Below are 19,321 nucleotides of genomic sequence, written 5' to 3'. Positions count from 1 at the left end.
AAATTGAAATGGCCACGATAGCGCCCCCTACAGAGTGACCTTTAAATTAACATTGAAGGTCAAAAATTAGTTTTACCAAAATTGTCTAAACTTTACCCAAAATTCTATTTTGCCGTCCCGATCACAAAAGCCAATCACAAAAATGCCTAAATTTTTACGGCGTAGTCGTAGCGATGACAGAAACCTCCCATGTTATCCCTATGGGAAAACCACAAAATCTCTCAAATTACCACATTTTTATGTTTTACACTTTAACGAAGTCCTCCTAGTGCGTTTTGCCCACCAACCTCAAAATCGGTGTACGTCCCCTAGACAAGTGGTGCATCTAAAGTTATCCAAATTTTAAGGATAACTTTTACGGTCTCTGTGCGACGGAGCCGCAAACGTTTCCCAGAATTCTGACTATTTGGCCTTCAGAGTGGCCTATAAACAATAGAGTTTTTCCAAATGACATGACATTTTGCACTAAATTCTAATTTGCCATCCTGATCATACAAGTATGAGAGCCAAAGTCATATTTTGTACGGCATAACCGTAGCGATGACAGAAACATCCCATGTTATCCTTATGGGAAAATCGCAAAATCGCTCAAATCACCACATTTTTACGCTTCACACTTTAACAAACTCCTCCTAGGGCGATTGTCCGATCAAACTCATATTTGGGGAAAATCATCTACACAAACGGGGCATCAAAAGTTATCCATATTTTGATTTTAAGTGGTACGGTCTCTGTGCCGTGGAGCTGCAAATATATGTCAGAAATGGGAAAAACGCCAAATGCTTCACACTTTAATGAACTCCTCTGTGGGCAATAGCTCGATCAAGCTCATATTTGGGGAAAATAATCTACACAAGCGGAGCATCAAAAGTTATCCATATTTTTATTCCAAGTGTCACGGTCTCTGTGCGCTGGAGCTGCACATTTGACCAACATTTGTGTTCATTTGCACTGGTTAAGCACAGCATTGTACATGTCCAATGTGTCGCTGTCTTAGTTCTTAGACAATTGCGTTAGCGCCATCTCAGTAAAATGCAGAGAGCAGAGTCGGAAGGCCGGCGGCCTGCGAGGGCCGTTGGATGCCGCTTGCGGCTTTAATCTTCTTTCTTCTTTCTTTCTTTCTTCTCGGGACCAACCCCCCTATTTTTCACCCAGTGAACATTGACAAAAAGTCACACAAATTTGCACACCTCTAAAAATTGTGCCTCTCTACATTCTGGCTATTTCCCTTTTCTAAAATAAAAAAAAATTGGCGCGTCAGCGCCCCCAAATGTACCAAAAATGCATTGAGAGATAGGAAATGACCCCAAAAAAATCTGATCGTAGAATCATGAAATTTGGCGCAGAGGTAGATGGTGACAAGAGAAGTAAAAAATATTATTACGGCAACGCCGTCCGCCCAACCACATGTCGGCCATATTGCTTCAAAAATGGCTAAGCATGACTCGGGAGTTTTTCCAAACGTCGTACTTTTACGAACTCCTCCCAGGGCCTTGGCCCTAAAAAGCTGAAATTTGGTGAAAATGCTACTGAGGAGTGGGACATCAAAAGTTATTCAAATTACATTGATACCTGTCACGGTCTCTGTGCGGCGAAGCCGCAAACTGTAGCTAGAATTTCAGAAATCTCCCAAATTTAACATTTCTGCCGTTTGCGCAGATAAAGTCCGAATTGCGTCAAATTAGAATCAGTTGTTAAACTCTTTGCCCTAAACCTACTTGAAGTGAAATAAATTAATTTGGCACCACAACGCCCCCTACAGATTTTATATGGAGGTTAAATGTTTAGTTTTGCGAAATTTTATGAAATTTGACACACAACTCAATTTTGGCATCCCCATCAAAAAAGTCAATGAGACCCATGTCATAATTGTTATGGCTTTGCCGTAGCGATGACTGAAACCTCCCATGTTATTCCAATGGGGAAATCACCAGAACATGCTTACACTTTATACTTTCAACAACTCCTCCCAGGGCGTCAGCCCTATCAATGTGAAATTTGGTGAGACTCATCTTCAGGGGTGGACCATCACAAATTATCCACATTTTTATTCAAAGAGTCAGGGTGTCTGTGCGGCAAAGCCGCACATTTTGCCAAGAATTCAAAATAAAATTGCTTTTTGATGGTAAAACAAAGGGGAGAAGATGTGACAGCGTCACAGATTCAGCAGTAGGCGTAATAAAAGGACAATCCTCTTGCGGCGTGGGCCGATCATTGCCGCTTGCGGCTATATTTTTTATTATTGTCGATAATGAAGACTGTTGACACCACAGCTCTGTGCTCTGAGTTTATTGTGTGGCTCATCGCGTGTGCAAATTTTAATTTCAGTTTTAGCATTAGGGAGTTCAGGTCTTCAGTGAGCCAACAACACAAACAGTAAACAATCAACGGTTTAACAATAAAGGTTCATACGCACTCACGACATACTCTGGTTTGTCCATCCCTCATGTTTACAATAAAACATCTCTCTCTTTCTTTAAAACACACTGGAGTATTTTGTGTGTAAATAAAACATTTCCAGTACTTTTGAGGGCACGTCCTCTACAACGGGATGCATTTTGAGCAAGCATTTGTTTGTTAAACACTGCATGGCTGATGGCATCATCCGCTTAGTATTGCTGCATAGGCTCATGAGACCAAGGCTAACAATAACATTATCAACAGGCTCAATGGGTGGTGCCGTGTGCTGCCTAAAGACAAAAGAGGAGGGAGGACTGAGAGGAGGTCTTAGAAGTCGAGGAGGAGAGTTTTAAGGATGTAGACGTCTGATTGGAAAGTTTACTCTTTGTTCTTCAGCGCTGGCTTCCCCTCCAGTCATCTATTCCATCATTTTGTCTTTTCTCCGCTTGCTTTCACCAGAGAGACAAGCATGCATTTGTGTGAGTTGGGCTTAGTCCCGCAAGGAGCCAATTAAAACACAGACTTGGCCATGAGCATGTGAGCCACAACTTGAAAAAGGAGTCTGTGTGCATTACAATGTATGTTTGTGCATGTGTGTCTCCATGCAGCCTCCTTTCCTCTCCAGAAAAAAACAACAACAACAGCTGTGTGAGAGGAAGAATACCTGGAGGAGATGGTTGTGAGAAATGTGCACAGAAATACACACCTTTTCATGGTGCTCATCCAGAAAATCCCTCACAGTGGCTAATGCCTCGTGCACGGCCTGCTCTGGCGGATATCCTGCACCAACAGCATACAACAAATCAAACAAGAGGAGACAATAAGCTCATGTCCCCACAAGACTTTTACTGCCCATTTGCCTTCTGCAAAAATCGTCTTACCTTATTCCTTTGGAGGGGTGTAGGAAATCTACATGCTCAACACAGACAAATCTAAAAGCACTTTCTCTCAAAGCCATTTTTTAGTTTCAGAAACCTGTTTTAATGCAGTGCTGCTTGAGGTTCTGATGCTCACATACATTACAATGTTTATGCCAACACAGATAATTGCATTTGACCCAACCGCAGTTTAGCTCCAGGGACCACTGGCCAGATTTTGACCTTTGGGTTTATGGTCAAGTGTTCCTAGCTAGAAGATTATCTTATATTGTAAATGTTTTAGGTGGAAGAATCCAAACTCAAACCGGGAAACTCCACACAAATTTAGTTGAGATTGGACACAGGACCTTGTTGTTGTAAGAAAAGTACAATCAAACAGCAGAAGTTCAAGAAGTTGGGCTAATTATGATTTATAAGTATTTTATTGCATGATGGAAAATAAGTGAAAATTGTCTTTCCTTTCTTTTGATTACACTAAGCCAAATCTTGTTCATACAGTACAAAAAGGCTTCAGAGCCCACTGTGAGTAATTCAGCTTAACTGGCAATTTACAGTTGAATATTAAATACCAGTTATATTGTCAATAGTATTCAACTACTGAACACTCGCAATACTGACCTAACCTAATACTGATGTGCAATTCTGTCGTATGTGCAATTGCTGTTGGAATTCATGTGCAATTCATGTGCAATTACTATGAAATTCATGTGCAATCTATGTGCTGTCGTGACACATATTCATGTGCAATTACTGTCGTGATCACATGCAATGGTATTTATGTATTTATTTATTCATTTGTCTATGGGAGTTTTTATTTATTTATAGGAGATCTTCTACTGAAAGTGTTTTTCAGACTTCCTATAAGTGATCTGTTCTGTTCTTCTGTATCTACCTTTGTATCTACCTGCGTTGCACCAATGAAATTTCCCCATGTGGGACAATAAAGGAATATCTTATCTTAACTGAGTCAGTAAGAAAAGGTCTCACTTAAATACATTTATGATGCAACTATGAAAACTGCACAAATGTGAGACTTTGTAAATGTGGCGGGGGAAAGTGTGGCAGCCAGAGGACTAATGAGCACAACACAACACAGACATTAGTATTTGGGGCTGCAAATAATGGTTATTGTTTTAACCGATTAGTCTAGCGATTATTGTTTTGATTAATGGATTAGATATTCAGAAAGCAAAAGACCTGTGAGTAGCATATTCTTACAAAGTGTTACCCGGATAAAGCTGACGTGAAGCTGTTTGAGGACATCATGGTGGAGAATATTCACAGACGAAAGAGTGTTTTAATCAAAAACACATTTCCTGTGTCATTATCAGCAAACAAAAATATATTTAAGAACTCCATTGTACCAAGGGCGGTCCAAGCGGCTTACTCTATGAAGGTTCAGTAATGATGTGTATTCTCCGTTATTACTTGTGGTGCGTTGTTTTATGTAACAAGTCATCTTTTATATGTTGCATTATGAAATGTTGAGCCAAGTGTGCCATGTGGAGCTCAGGGTATGTTTTTAATTGTGAAACCAAAGGCAAATTTCCACATCTGTGGACAATAACGTTTTTGAATGCGTACTTTTGTGTAATTCCTGCTTTGAGTCGTAAAACCTCTTCTGGAGTCTGTACATAGTCCAGATAATGATTACTTGATTACTTAATTGGTGGACAACTATTTCTATAATCAGATATTTGCAAATAATCGAGTTACTTGTTGCAGCCCTACTAGTATTTGATATATTATATAATAAAAAGTAAATAAATATATGTTTTTAAAAAATGCGTATTAATATAAATATGATCATTATTTCTTTTCTGGAGGTTGGGTTAATACAGTTTGTTCTATAATATAGACAATTGTTGTAAACTTTTGGGGTTTCTAACTACAAAGGACCATGACACTTGAATCAATTACATGTTTGGCCTTTCTCTGCGTGGAATTATGTCAAATCCTGGCCCAAACCCCAGAGTGCACCCCAGGGAGCGTGCAGCGCACCATCCTTACGTCCTTCTCCTCCCAGCATGAAGAGGGATTACTTTCAACATGACACAATCGCTGGCCTAATCTATCTTAATCTGACGCTCTTAATCCTAGGCCTTAATCTGAAGAGCACCTCTGGGCCGGAGCAGATAAGTGTCACATACTGGCTCCACACCAGTTTAATACAGTCACAGAAAGAACGAAACAACAAGAACATGATGAAAACAGAGCAATCCAGACCAAAAAGGGCCAGTGCCACTTAAAGCTCAAAGCCCCGCAGCAGCAATAAACACTTGAGGAAAGATAAAAACGACATCTCTCTCATACAATTGAGTGGATAAGAGTGTTTGTTCTTGTGTAGTTTAAATGGGTGTAAAAACGCACTGACCGTAGATTCCTGTTGAGATGCAAGGGAAAGCCTGCAAAGTAAAAAACAACAACAAAAAGTGATTTACAGCGGCAAAATGATCACACAAGTGCCAGTTTTTATCCATCGCTCAGATCCACGCCAATGAACACATCTCTCATTGCATTGTTACTACAGTTGTGCTTTTCACAGATTGTATGTTGTTTAGCCCTCACTATGTTGACGAGGCCATAAACAGAAAGAAGTCTCTCTCTACACCACTGAGCAGCCCTAGCAGTATACAGGTCATTATTATGATGAACATGCCTGCACCTGTAGTGACTAAAAAGGCTAATAGGAAATGTTCTGTACTTACTCTACTGTACATTTATGTGTATTTAAAGGTGCTGTGGCCCCCAATGCTCGACATGTTCTCACCACTGATCGAGCCCCACTGTCGATGGCCGTCTGCAGGCTGTTCTCATAACACGATCTCAGAGCTCTCTTCTCAGCATCGCCCACTTGTCCTTGTGCGATTGGCCCCACAGTATGGATCACATCTACAAACAAACACAGGTAAACAAGGTTTATATATAACATTATTGTTATTTAATATGCAATATGCAATATATATATATATATATATATCTCTTAGCAGTCTTAGCAGAATCTTACTGCCAAAGGTCAGATTACATGATAATTCAGTGGAATGAAGTTGAAATCATTGTATATGCAGTGGGTGAAGGAGAACTAGCGAAACATAAACTTTTTGTGAATAGTTAAGTGTAAAGCAGTGAAAAATAGAGCAATTTCATCATGAGTGTCTGCTTGCACTTTGACTGACACTGCCTTGAAATATCGGAACCAGAGGGAACTCCTTTCAAGAGAAGGTTGTCTTAACTGAAGTAGGAACAAGAACACAAGAAAAGGATAGTCTTACTGTTTCTTTACTTGGCTTGAAGGTAATGGACCAGTGTGGGAAAAGTAGCCGAAAGGACATATGAACATGTTAGTTTGTTGTTAATTTTTGTATTTTTATTTTCACATTCTACAAATGTATGCACGGCTATGTGTTATGCTATAAACATAAAGTTTGTCATATTCCCTGTGTGAAACGTTCACAGCCGTCAACATAAATGTACACAAAAATATAATAGAAAGAAAGGTGGTTTGAAGACAAATTTTGGGCACTGTTTTGTTATAATGGATTTCCATTATAACAAAACAGTGCCCAAAATTTGTATGTTTACAATGAACTCAACTGATGCTCACTAATAATGCTCAAATAAACTGAACTAAACTAAAAACTGAAAAGCTGAAAACTGCACAAAAATCAAGCGAGAGGATGTTTTCTGTTATATTTATCCACACTTCAAGATCTCTGGTCTCTGCTGCTGCAGAGGACCCTTTCTCCAGATCTTTTACCCAATCTGAGATGTCCATGCAGAAACTGAAACCGCTTCATTAATCATTTTCTTTTCAATCAACAGCTTCCAGTTGTTTTTTGTTCATTATTGAATCCGATTTGTGTACGTTTTAGGTTAATTGGGAAAAATGAATTTCCGCTATGAAACTCACTAAGACACCGAAGGAACAGCCAAACTCCACACAGAAAGGCTTTACTGAGCATGAGCTAGAATTTTAAGGAACACTCTCACCTTGAAAACTTGCTTTCCCAATGCTATGTGTGAAAGATTCTTGAGACTGTCTAACAGACTGACTAATGGCACAGCCTCCACCATCTATTTTCAGCTTAATGAAGCTTTTGTTCCTGATGCCTGCTGAGGTTTTTCACTTGAACTAATTGACTGAATAAAGAGCAAACCAACTACGTCTCATACAATGTATAATGGATAGGCAAAGGTAACGTTAGGACAGACAAGCTCATAGATGCGGTTATAGTCTGGAACAGTTTTTGATGTAAATCTTTGAGGTGCCAGAGTCACAACCACCCAAAAAAAATCTGATTCACCAACACATCAAACCACCACTGAGATGTCATTCTTCTCGCAAATTTCCCTGGAATAATATAATCTTGACTTAGATTTGAGTCCTGCTGTTGAAGTATGGAAGCACTCAGTGGTAATGCTCATGTTATATAGGGCTGAGCACACTGTAAAATATTAAAACGTATAGAACCAGTATCAAAAATAAATGTGAGATTTTTGCTAGGAAATAGAGTTGTTCAATGATGATGGGCAAATATCCGGCCACTTGCATAAGGGAAAAACTAATAAGATGAAGTGGGATTGAAGATTGTATTGCCATAGATGTCAATCATAGCAGGCTCGCAGATAACTCCATAACACAATAATCCTATCAGTATTAAGACTTAAGGAGCATCAGGGTGTAAAATGCATCTGAAAGCACAGAAGTCTACTCTAGTGGATATAGATTCATCAGAGATAGGGCCGGGTTCTATCTCTGAGATGGCAATAAACCTATTATGATTCAGAATAAGTGGCTTTGGTAAAATGGTCTGCGTTGACATAAATTGTGCTTTGATGTTTTGTCGTGATTCCTCCTTTTATTACCAGGATCCAGAAACATCCACTGTAGAGATTTAAGCAAAATATTGGTTCACATTCAAATTCAATACAAATAACATATAGTAATAAATGAGCCAAAAAGCAAGAATGATCAATACACACTTTAGAAGCACTAATAAAAAGTCATATCTTTCCGTATTCCCTTTAAATGTTATTGAAAATGTTCACTTATATCTTGAAATGAACTGAGCATCAGAATCTACAAGTCCACGTGCTTAGACTGTTTTTAATGAAAAGGATAAATAAAGAGTTCCTTATACATATAATCTATTTTAAACATGTCTCACTGTCTTCTTAAAAAATCTTTGAAGTTGAGAAAACTGTCTTAAATGGTCTAATTTCTCCTCAGTAGTTTAGTAAAGAGTGCCTCACATGCATAAATCACAGTTATTAGTCTCTCTCTCTTCAGTGTCAAATACAGAAACTGAGGCAGTTTTAATCCCACCCTCAGAGGATCGGAGCACATTAGGCAAAAAGATTTAACTCAGCGTTCGTTGGGGGATTTTCTTAAACATGATCAGGTGATCTATTTTCACATGTGTATTCATGCTGCCTCCAAATGCCGTTGTGTCTATTGACAAGGAACTTCTGTCAGCTAACCACAATCAGTGGGGAGTATTTGGTTAGCAAAGAAGGATCTGATAATTATGTTCAGCCAAACAGCGATACAGTGATCTCACTGCTCTATATTTAGCATGCCATTTCAAATATGAAGTTGAGTTCATGCTATGGCTTTCTTTAATAAAATAATAATAAATGAATATGTGTGCATCTTTTAGGAACAGGTAATATAAAATGATAAGCAATTTATTTACAGACAAGGACAAACTACAATTGTTAAGTTTTTAGTGTTTTGCGTATCAATGTATAGTTTCCGAGCTAAATCCAATTGTTTTCTTTTGCTCCTTTGTAGAATATTTACAAGGAAATCACCCTGGAACCATTCAGGAGAATTGAAGGCGCTGCGCTGCGATGGCAACATTTCAAAAGAACGTGTGAGGAGCGCCTATGTCCCCTGAAGACGGCAGATAAAAGGGCCCAGTGCAAACACGGCTTACGCTGAGTCCACAGATGTGAGAGAAAGGAACGCCACAGTCCTTTCTTGTGTCCCTGAGAAATTACTCAGCCCCAGTTTATAAAGTATTTCAATCAAAGGCCATTTATGTGCAAAAATGTATGTGCAGACACCAATAGTATTTAATTACATCGACTGTATTTTGAAGCAGGATAGCCACAGTAAGTGTGAGCAGGATGACACCCTACAAATAAAAAAAAAACCTAAACTTTAAGTGTGTAGAATAAACCAGCTATTATTAATAACATTGCATTCGACTGCTGTAATCATTATGCTATATATGCCATGCAACATTAAAATAAGCTCAAAGTTCAGTAGCTCTTAGTCACAAGGATCTCATAAGGCTATTCAACCCAATTGTAACCTTGAACAGGAGAATAAATTGTGCATGCATGTATAATAACAAAATAAGAGCCGCTCACACTCTGGCCCTGCATATTGCTGTGAATCTATAAGTCAGTCTACCTAGACATGTTTGCTGAACAGTTCAATGTAGGCGCTGCTTCACACACATTCTAGTATGTTACCTGGTAACTCTCCCACACATTTTCATCATAAATTTGTCTTACACCAATTGTGTTCTAATCTGCTCAGAATATAATCAGTTTTATTTTGTATTCAAAACAGGTTATTTGTGTCAATTAACAGCTTCCATATGAACAGCAGGGGATGATACACAAAAACCTTTGTTTACAGAGGGAGAAAGCATGCAGACACTGTGACATGTCCATATGTGTACTCAGACCAGTCGAATTATCACACTCAAATATGCTGCCACATCTTTATCCACCGGCCTACTTGGATTTCAACTGTTGAGCACATATGGCTCAGCGTGCCTGTGTAAATGTTTACAAGTTAACACTCAGCTACGTGTGAAACGCGACAGTAAACAAAGCGGCTCGGCAGAAGCAGTCGTCTGGATCAGTGCATGCTCTGTATGTCCAGTTCAACAGCAGGTCAGAGTCGTCTGCTAATGTAAAACATGTCCGCACTTCTACACACAGCCAAATTATTCAATACTGTTGGATTTGTGTATTTTATCTTACTAATGTATCATGTATTTTGCTTAACATGTAATGTATCATGTATTATTGTGCTTAACATTTAGTTTGCTTCAAAGTCTAAGAAGTGATTCTAAGTGTGTGAGCTGTTTGCAGACGGAGCAGTTTCTCATGAAAGACGAAAACAGATGGAAATACCTTACTTGCTTCGCAACGACAATGTTAGTTTCTTAAGTTTCACTTCTCTAAGTTTCACGTCTCATGCCTGACAGCTAGGGGGCGATACTGTTCTGTTTACCTGTTATACGTGTCTGGGTGGGACCGAGGGAGACTTTGTTGTGTGGCTAACCTGAACGTGGTGTTCACGAAATAAATGAACCAAATCAAAGTGGAGTTATTATTTGGACTAACGTTGGTAGCAGAGGATGGTTAGTAACTACAGAGTCCCGCCATCGTTTGAAGAGGGAAAACCCTATGAAAGCTGGAAGAATGAAGTCGGCATGTGGATTAGAGTCACCGATTTGGAGAAAAAAAAACAAGCTCTTGCCGTGGCGTTGGCGCTATCTGGAAGAGCACGGGAGACGGCGATGGAAATTCCGGTTGATGATTTAAACAAAGACAAGGGAATTGCCACTCTTTTTGGTAAACTTGATAGTTTGTTCCTAAAAGAAGAAAAAGATCGGATCTATGAAGCGTACACGAACTTTGACCGGATGATGAAAAGCGGAAACGTGTCCATGGTGGACTATATTATTGATTTCGAACAGCGATATTCGCGTATGCGCAATTACAACATGGAGCTTCCCGATGCAGTTTTGGCTTTTAAGCTGCTGGACACCGCGTGCTTGGATACGACGGACAGACAGCTGGCTCTAACTGCGTGCACGGATTTGACATTCGCCTCTATGAAGTCCGCTTTGAAGAGAATATTTAGCGGGAAAACGATTGCCACTACAGAGGGAATTAGTCAAGAATTTGTTTTTGCAACGGAGCAGCGATGTCAAAACAGGCCCTGGCAACAGGGTTCCAGAGCGAAAACTCCACTGCCCGGTACGAACCCGCTGGACAAGTTCGGACGGCGGTCAAAGTGTGCTGTATGCCAAAGTACGTTTCATTGGGCAAAACACTGTCCACACAAAGGTGAGAGTGTTCAAATAATTGAAGAAAAGACAAACGTGGAAGAGTGTAACATTACACTGTATACAAAAGAATCGCCAACAGATGCAGAAATATTCATGACTGAATGTTTTGGCTCCGCTATAATAGACACTGCTTGCACTAGGACAGTGTGTGGACAACAGTGGCTTGACGACTACATTAATGTGTCTGGAAAGAAAAACATAAAGTCTATGATAAAAACTGAAACACAAAGTCATAGGCCCTTCAAGTTTGGAGATGGAAAAGTGGTGCACTCTGTCAAAAAGGTTACGATACCAGCTACACAAAGTGTAATATAGAAACCGAAGTTGTCCCTGTTAATATCCCCTTGCTTTTGAGCAAGACATCTCTAAAAAGGGCAGGAACAGTTCTGGACATGGAAAATGACAGTGCTGTGATGTTCAATCAACCTATCAAACTGGACTTTACAAGCTCAGGACATTACTGTGTGAACATAATCGACAGTGAAGATAAATGTTTTGTTAATGCTGATCAGATATTAACAACTACTGAGGAAGAAGTGCTGACAAGCACAGACAAAATGGACACAAGCGAGAAGACAAAAGTTTTAGAGAAACTTCATAAGCAGTTTGGGCATGCTTCTGCTGACAAACTACAAAGGCTTTTAAGTAGTTCTGGAAACAAAGACACAGAATGCATTGGCTTACTACAAAAGGTTGTAAGTCAGTGTGAAGCATGTCAAAAGTACTGTAAGACCAAACCCAAACCTGCGGCTGGCCTACCACTGGCTTCAACGTATAATGAGACTGTAGATCTGCACGAGCTTGAGCCAGGGGTGTGGTACCTACATATCATTGACCAGTTCACTCGATTTAGTGCAGGAAGTGTCTTGACCACCAAGAAATCCTCTGAGATCGTTAAACATTTTATTCATGATTGGATCAGTGTGCACGGCCCACCACGAAAGTTGTTCAGTGACAATGGTGGGGAGTTTAATAATGAAGAAGTGAGAGGCATGGCTGAAAACTTTAATATTGAAGTAAAAACCACACCAGCATACAGCCCCTGGAGTAATGGGCTGTTAGAACGGCACAACCAAACTTTAACAGTCAATTCATACGTACAATTCATACGTCATAAGGCGCTGGTACAGCTAGCAGCCCGGTGTAAACGCTCTCTCTTCTTTCTCACACTTATTGTGCTTTATCTCCTATATTTTGTAAATATAGTTAGTATATTTTTTCTATTTTACTGTGCGATAGGGACACGCGCTGGAATAGTTTTTTAATTCAACTGTTTTTGACTTTTTTTCGGCTGGATTTGAGCGTTTTTCGTTGCGTTCGTTGTGTTGTTGTGACGTGAGCTAGCTCCGAGCGAGCCCACCAGCCCCCCCCGCGCCCTCCCGCCGCGCTAAAGTACGGCGTGTCGTCGGTACACGTTTATATACACGTTTATATGAAAGAGGAACTTCACGAACGATCGGGACACGCACTGGAATCGCTTTAAATTAACTTGTTTTGACTTTATTCGGCTGGATTGAGTGTTTTCGTCGTGTCGTTGCGATGTGTCTTGGCTCTGAGTCCCCCGGCTCCGGCCCCGCCCCCCGGCTCCGGCTCTGGCCCCGCCCCCCGGCTCCGGCCCCGCCCCCCGCCCGGCGCCGTACCGCGTTTACACAAAGGAGGAACTCATGAAACTGCGGAGAACAGTCGTCTTACCTGGAGATCGTCACGTTATCCCGTCGCAATACTGACCTAACCTAATACTGATGTGCAATTCTGTCATATGTGCAATTGCTGTTGGAATTCATGTGCAATTACTGTGAAATTCATGTGCAATCTATGTGCTGTCGTGACACATATTCATGTGCAATTACTGTCGGGATCACATGAAATGGTATTTATTTATTTGTCTATGGGAGTTTTTATTTATTTATAGGAGATCTTCTACTGAAAGTGTTTTTCAGACTTCCTATAAGTGATCTGTTCTTCTGTATCTACCTCTGTATCTACCTGCGTTGCACCAATGAAATTTCCCCATTATCTTATCTTAACAGAGATCATACTCAAAGTGAAAACTACTACTAGATGTGACTGGAGCACTGCCATGGACTGGGCTCTTATGGCAAAGAACTGTATGCAAAGTGTCCATGGTTACAGCCCACATCAGCTTGTGTTTGGGCAGAATCCTAACCTACCTTCGGTGTTGATTGACAGACCACCTGCTCTAGAGGGCACCACTAAAAGTGAGTGGGTTGCCAAACACATTTCAGCTCTGCACACTGCAAGGAAGGCCTTTACAGAAGCAGAATGCTCCGAACGAATACGGAGAGCGCTAAAGAAACAGATACGTCACAACGATGAGAGGTATGAACAGGGAGACAAAGTGTTTTACAAACGTGTGGACTGTCCAGAGTGGAAAGGGCCTGCGGTGGTCATTGGGCAGGACGGTGCTGTTGTTTTTGTTAGACACGGTGGCACCTGTGTCAGAGTTCACCGACTTAGGCTGAGGAAAGCCAATCAGGAACATGAGGAACCTCAGACCAGCTGTGATAAAGAAAACAATGAGGACGAACAACACTCATATGACATAAATGAGGATACCGAAGAGACAAATGCTGAAAACAATGACAAATATAGCCGCAAGCGGCAATGATCGGCCCTCGCCACGCCGCCGCGAGAGGAGGGGGCGCTAACGCGCCCCAATTGTCCTTTTATTACGCCTACTGCTGAATCTGTGACGCTGTCACATCTTCTCCCCTTTGTTTTACCATCAAAAAGCAATTTTATTTTGAATTCTTGGCAAAATGTGCGGCTTTGCCGCACAGACACCGTGACTCTTTGAATAAAAATGTGGATAACTTTTGACGGTCCACCCCTGAAGATGAGTCTCACCAAATTTCAGGTTAATATGTCTAACGCCCTAAGAGGAGTTCGTGAAAGTCTAAAGTGTAAACATGTTCTGGCGATTTCCCCATTGGAATAACATGGGAGGTTTTGGTCATCGCTACGGCAACGCCATAACAATTATGACATGGGTCTCATTGACTTTTTTGATGGGGATGCCAAAATTGAGTTGTGTGTCAAATTTCATATAATTTCGCAAAACTAAATATTTAACCTCCATATAAAATCTGTAGGGGGCGCTGTGGCTCCAAATTAATTTATTTCACTTCAAGTAGGTTTAGGGCAAAGAGTTTAACAACTGATTCTAATTTGACGCAATTCGGACTTTATCTGCGCAAACGGCAGAAATGTTAAATTTGGGAGATTTCTGAAATTCTTGCTACAGTTTGCGGCTTCGCCGCACAGAGACCGTGACAGGTATCAATGTAATTTGGATAACTTTTGATGTCCCACTCCTCAGTAGCATTTTCACCAAATTTCAGCTTTTTAGGGCCAACGGCCTGGGAGGAGTTTGTAAAAATACGACGTTTGGAAAAACTCCGAAGTCATGTTTAGCCATTTTTGAAGCAATATGGCCGACATTTGGTTGGGCGGACGGCGTTGCCGTAATAATATTTTTTACTTCTCTTGTCACCATCTACCTCTGCGCCAAATTTCATGATCCATCTCTCAATGCATTTTTGGTACATTTGGGGGCGCTGACGCGCCAATTTTTTTTATTTTAGAAAAGGGAAATAGCCAGAATGTAGAGAGGCACGATTTTTAGAGGTGTGCAAATTTTTGTGACTTTTCGTCAATGTTCACTGGGTGAAAAATAGGGGGGTTGGTCCCGAGAAGAAGAAGAAAGAATAATATTCCGATGCGAAAACAATGTTTCCCATTTTCCAAATATCATAAACTATACATTTTCATGGTGTGGGTCTCTGGTCACTGACGGGTACTTTCGTTAATTTTGAGTGGGCTCCGCCCACTTTGTGTTTTTGGCCCTCTATACAGTAATAATGTTCAATTTTTGCATTACATGCTTATATGCACGGAACATGCAAGAGATGGGGAACGTATTCGTGAGCTACTTAGCGCAAATGAGTGCTTTATATGGGGATGACGACCGCTCGTTTAGTGCGCACTTTTGCACGGGCTTCGCCCGTTTACAACGGTAAAGTTCCATTTTCCTACTACTAATTAGTATGCACGGGGCGTGCATGAGTGAAGGAGTGCGTTAGTGAGTGTTTGGAAGTGGGCGAGCGCTCGGACGTGCGCACTTTCGCAGCCGTGCTTCGCACGGCCTTACGAGACTAATAGGCCTCTCGCCAGCTTGTGGCGCTCGGGCCTAATGATCCTCCACCTGCTCATGAATATGCTGGGGCAGAGAGACGGGGTGCTGGAAATATAAAGACTGGTCAAATTGTTACATTCAGAAACGCAGAGAGTGGTGTTTCACGTACTGCTAAAGTGTTAGGACGTGCTGGAAAAGCCACCGGAAAATATAAGGACTGGTATAACTTTGAGCTGCTTGAGCCTGCTGAGGTGGCGGGAAACAATGAAGCAGTGGATCTGTTACAGCTGGAAGATCTTCAAGTTCAGGTTCAGGCTCCTGGTGGTGACACATGCGAGGATGTTTTTGTCACTAAGGATTTGTCATTTGATGAAGCCAAGTCCAATGAAATAAAAAGTTGGATACAAAAAAAAAAAAGAAAAGTGCATTTCCACTCGGTGGGTGTGCACTCTAAAAGAGACTGAGAACGGATTAGTACCAAAAGCCAGGCTTGTTGCACGAGGATTTGAGGAGCTACAAGTTTCTGAGCTACAAAAGGACTCTCCAACCTGTGCTTCAGAGTCCCTGAGGCTCTTAGTGGCAGTCAGTTGTCAGAAACAATGGCAAATTCGTTCAATGGACATAAAATCTGCCTTCTTTCAAGGACTGGAACTGTCTAGAGACATTTTCATCAGACCTCCTGCGAAAATGTGTGTATGGTTTAGCTGATGCCTCACTCTATTGGTATAACCGAGTGAAAAGCATAATGATTGAAGCAGGAGCTGTCATATCTAAAGTTGACCCTGCAGTTTTCTACTGGTTAGATGAGGACAAAAATGTAACTGGTGTACTAGCTTGTCATGTTGATGATTTCATTTGGGGAGGTACACAAATGTTTTCTATGACTCATGCCTCATCTCAGATCAAAGTTCAATGTTGGTCGTGAAGCTCAGGATAGCTTTTCTTATGTGGGTGTGGAGTTGGTTACTTTGAGTAAAAAGGTACAAATACACCAAGAGACATACATTCAACATTTACATCCCATACCTCTCACACCCTCACGGGCAGCAGAGACAGGCTCACCCCTCACTGAAGCAGAACAAGATCAGCTCAGATCTAAGATAGTGCAACTTCTGTGGATTGCCAGACAGAGCAGACCTGATGCCATGTTTGATGCAAGTAACTTAGCATCAAATCTTAAACAGGCTACTGTACAGACTACAGTATTAATGAAGCAAACAGAGTTGTGTGCAAACTGAAGGCTAAGTCTGTTGAGTTGAATTTCCAGCATCTTGGTAAAGACAGTAACTTAAAATTAGTTACTTTCACTGATGCATCTTTTGGTAATCTGTCAGATGGAGGAACTCAAGGTGGGCACTTTATTGTTTTTATGGGTGACAATGGATGTTTTTCTCCTATCTCATGGCAGTCAAAGAGAATCAAGAGAATTGTTAGAAGTACACTTGCAGGTGAAACTCTAGCAATGTCAGAGGGAATTGACATTGCAATTTTTCTTTCAACATTGTTCTCTGAACTTAATGCAGGTAGCACTGAACATCCTGTACCAATAATCTGTGTCACTGATAACTTTTCTCTTGTTGATGCACTGAAGTCTACCAAGTTTGTCACAGAAAAACGACTGCGTTTAGAAATCAGTTCAATCAAAGAACTGGTGGTCTGAAACTAAAGAGCAGCTTGCAGACTGCCTTACTAAAAAGGGAGCTTCCTCAGCCATGCTTCTTAAGGCTCTCCATGAAGGACATTGGACTGTTAAATAACTGTTCAACAACAACACTTACACTCATGTTATGTTGTGTTGCTGTGTGTTTTTTTGTTTTTATAAAGAGAGTGAGTTTGTTAGTTTCTTAAGTTTCACTTCTGTAAGTTTCACGTCTCATGCCTGACAGCTAGGGGGCGATACTGTTCTGTTTACCTGTTATAGTGTCTGGGTGGGACCGAGGGAGACTTTGTTGTGTGGCTAACCTGAACGTGGTGTTCACGAAATAAATGAACCAAATCAAAGTGGAGTTATTATTTGGACTAACAGACAGGACTAACTAACTTGTTAGCTTCACCACCAACCGTCTATGTCAACAGTGTAAAGTGCTGAAATGTATTAAAAGTGTGGGCCAGCTGTCCTGTATGTGACCTGTACCAGTGACCTTTTCCACTTAGGGGAAGCTGGTTAATGTGTAACTATTGTATTGTCCTTAATAAAAGGAAGGTGGACGCGGGGAGACCGGCAGAGTGGTGGGCTGTCCAGTGTGTGAACTGGAAGCCTGTTCCTCTTTGTCGTTTCTCCCCCGTATTCCACCGGGGTTAAAGATATGGATGGTCTCTAAGAACTTCTTATTTCTTCTAACGTTGTCTTCTTTCTCAAAGATTTAGTTCTATCAAATACCAGTTTTGTCTGCTTTAAAACATTACACATAACATTCACGTCTTTTTTACTTAGAGGTCGGCAATATATCGAAAGATACATAATATGTTGTTTTTGTAGTTAAGCAAAATTAGAATATTGAGTATTTCACCTAAGAGAAAAATGTCTAGGATAAAACAAGGTATTACATTTAGTACGTTTCTGCCTTTTATGGGTTAATTCTATGGTCCATTCTTGTTTTGGGCAAGACTTGAACCTCAACATTTACAGACACATTTTATCACATCCGGATGTATTGTTAAAATATCATCTGGATAGCCTATAATTATTGAAACAATATATATATAAATACTTTAAGTCTAAATAAAATTGAGATTAGTTACTATCACCCTCCCTTAATTTGACTCTTACTTCATATCTTTCAATTTAAACTCGCTTTGTCCTTTGTCATTATTGTTTGTTCTATTGAAGCCATTACCTCATCCACACTTCTCTCTCTCTCTCTCTCTCTCTCTCTCTCTCTCTCTCTCTCTCTCTCTCTCTCTCTCTCTCTCTCACTCTCTCTCTCTCTCTCTCTCTCTCTCTCTCTCTCTCTCTCTCTCTCTCTCTCTCTCTCTCTCTCTCTCTCTCTCTCTCTCTCTCTCTCTCTCTCTCTCTCTCTCTCTCTCTCTCTCTCTCCTCTCTCTCTCTCTCGTCCTCTCTCTCTCTCTCACCTGAGCAGACACTTCTGTCAGGAGTCGGCCTATACTTTACCGCGCCTCTCCTCGCTCGTGTTTACATTAATCGATCGGCAGGGTTGCTTTAGTTCCACCATACATCAACAGCCCTCCACCCACGCCCCCCCATTGCCATAGCTTACAGCCCGTTGACACGTGCACAAACCAGAGGGGACATGAATGTGCGAGGGGGGAAAAAGCTGGCCCGGAAGCATGTCTCGAAGATACATGAAGGATTTATATGTGAAAGCTGAGCGAGTGCATCAAAGCGTGGGTATGGAGGACATGCTGTGTTAGAAATGATGTTCAGTACAGCTTGTATACATATAATTAGTATAAAAAGTATAGCGTATATTTGTCCAGATTACTCATAATCATAAAATACTCATGGTTTGGCCTTTATCCTATAACCTCATCTCATCTGTTTTATAATTCCAAAATTGAACCACAAGCTCTACTCTGCATACCAATGCAATACATACGAAAGCAAATAAAAATACTACTTATTTATTTTAACTTGCAGGTAAAAAGCATTGTGGTGGGTCTGCTAGGGCTGCAAGACAAAAAAAACTGTCTATGAGGTTGTTTTGGTTGTGTTTTTTGACAGATTTGCTTTTGCTTGTCGAACAGCAGGGGGTCCCGACGACCAGATCTCCTGCACACAGAAACTGACACTAGGGACATGGAACAGTCACCCTTGCTGGAGGGGAAAG

The 19,321-nt window shown here is 40.9% G+C and overlaps 1 protein-coding gene across 1 annotated transcript in view; it reads right to left on the bottom strand.

The window, feature by feature from the left end:
* Positions 1-19,321, bottom strand: part of macrod1 (mono-ADP ribosylhydrolase 1) — a 102,001-nt gene that overhangs the window by 13,086 nt on the left and 69,594 nt on the right. The window contains exons 7-9 of the mRNA XM_072437665.1: positions 6,049-6,170; positions 5,653-5,683; positions 3,107-3,180 (exon numbers count right to left, since the gene is read on the bottom strand). Coding sequence (XP_072293766.1) covers positions 3,107-3,180; positions 5,653-5,683; positions 6,049-6,170 — 227 coding nt within the window. The remainder of the gene's footprint in view (positions 1-3,106; positions 3,181-5,652; positions 5,684-6,048; positions 6,171-19,321) is intronic.

This window comes from Eucyclogobius newberryi, unplaced genomic scaffold (assembly GCF_026437365.1).
Source record: "Eucyclogobius newberryi isolate DKJ021-1_F unplaced genomic scaffold, fEucNew1.0.hap1 SCAF_11, whole genome shotgun sequence".
Classification (NCBI taxonomy): Eukaryota; Metazoa; Chordata; class Actinopteri; order Gobiiformes; family Gobiidae; genus Eucyclogobius; species Eucyclogobius newberryi.
Note: the sequence above shows the minus strand (reverse complement) of the source record. Positions and strands in the feature narration are given on the sequence as shown.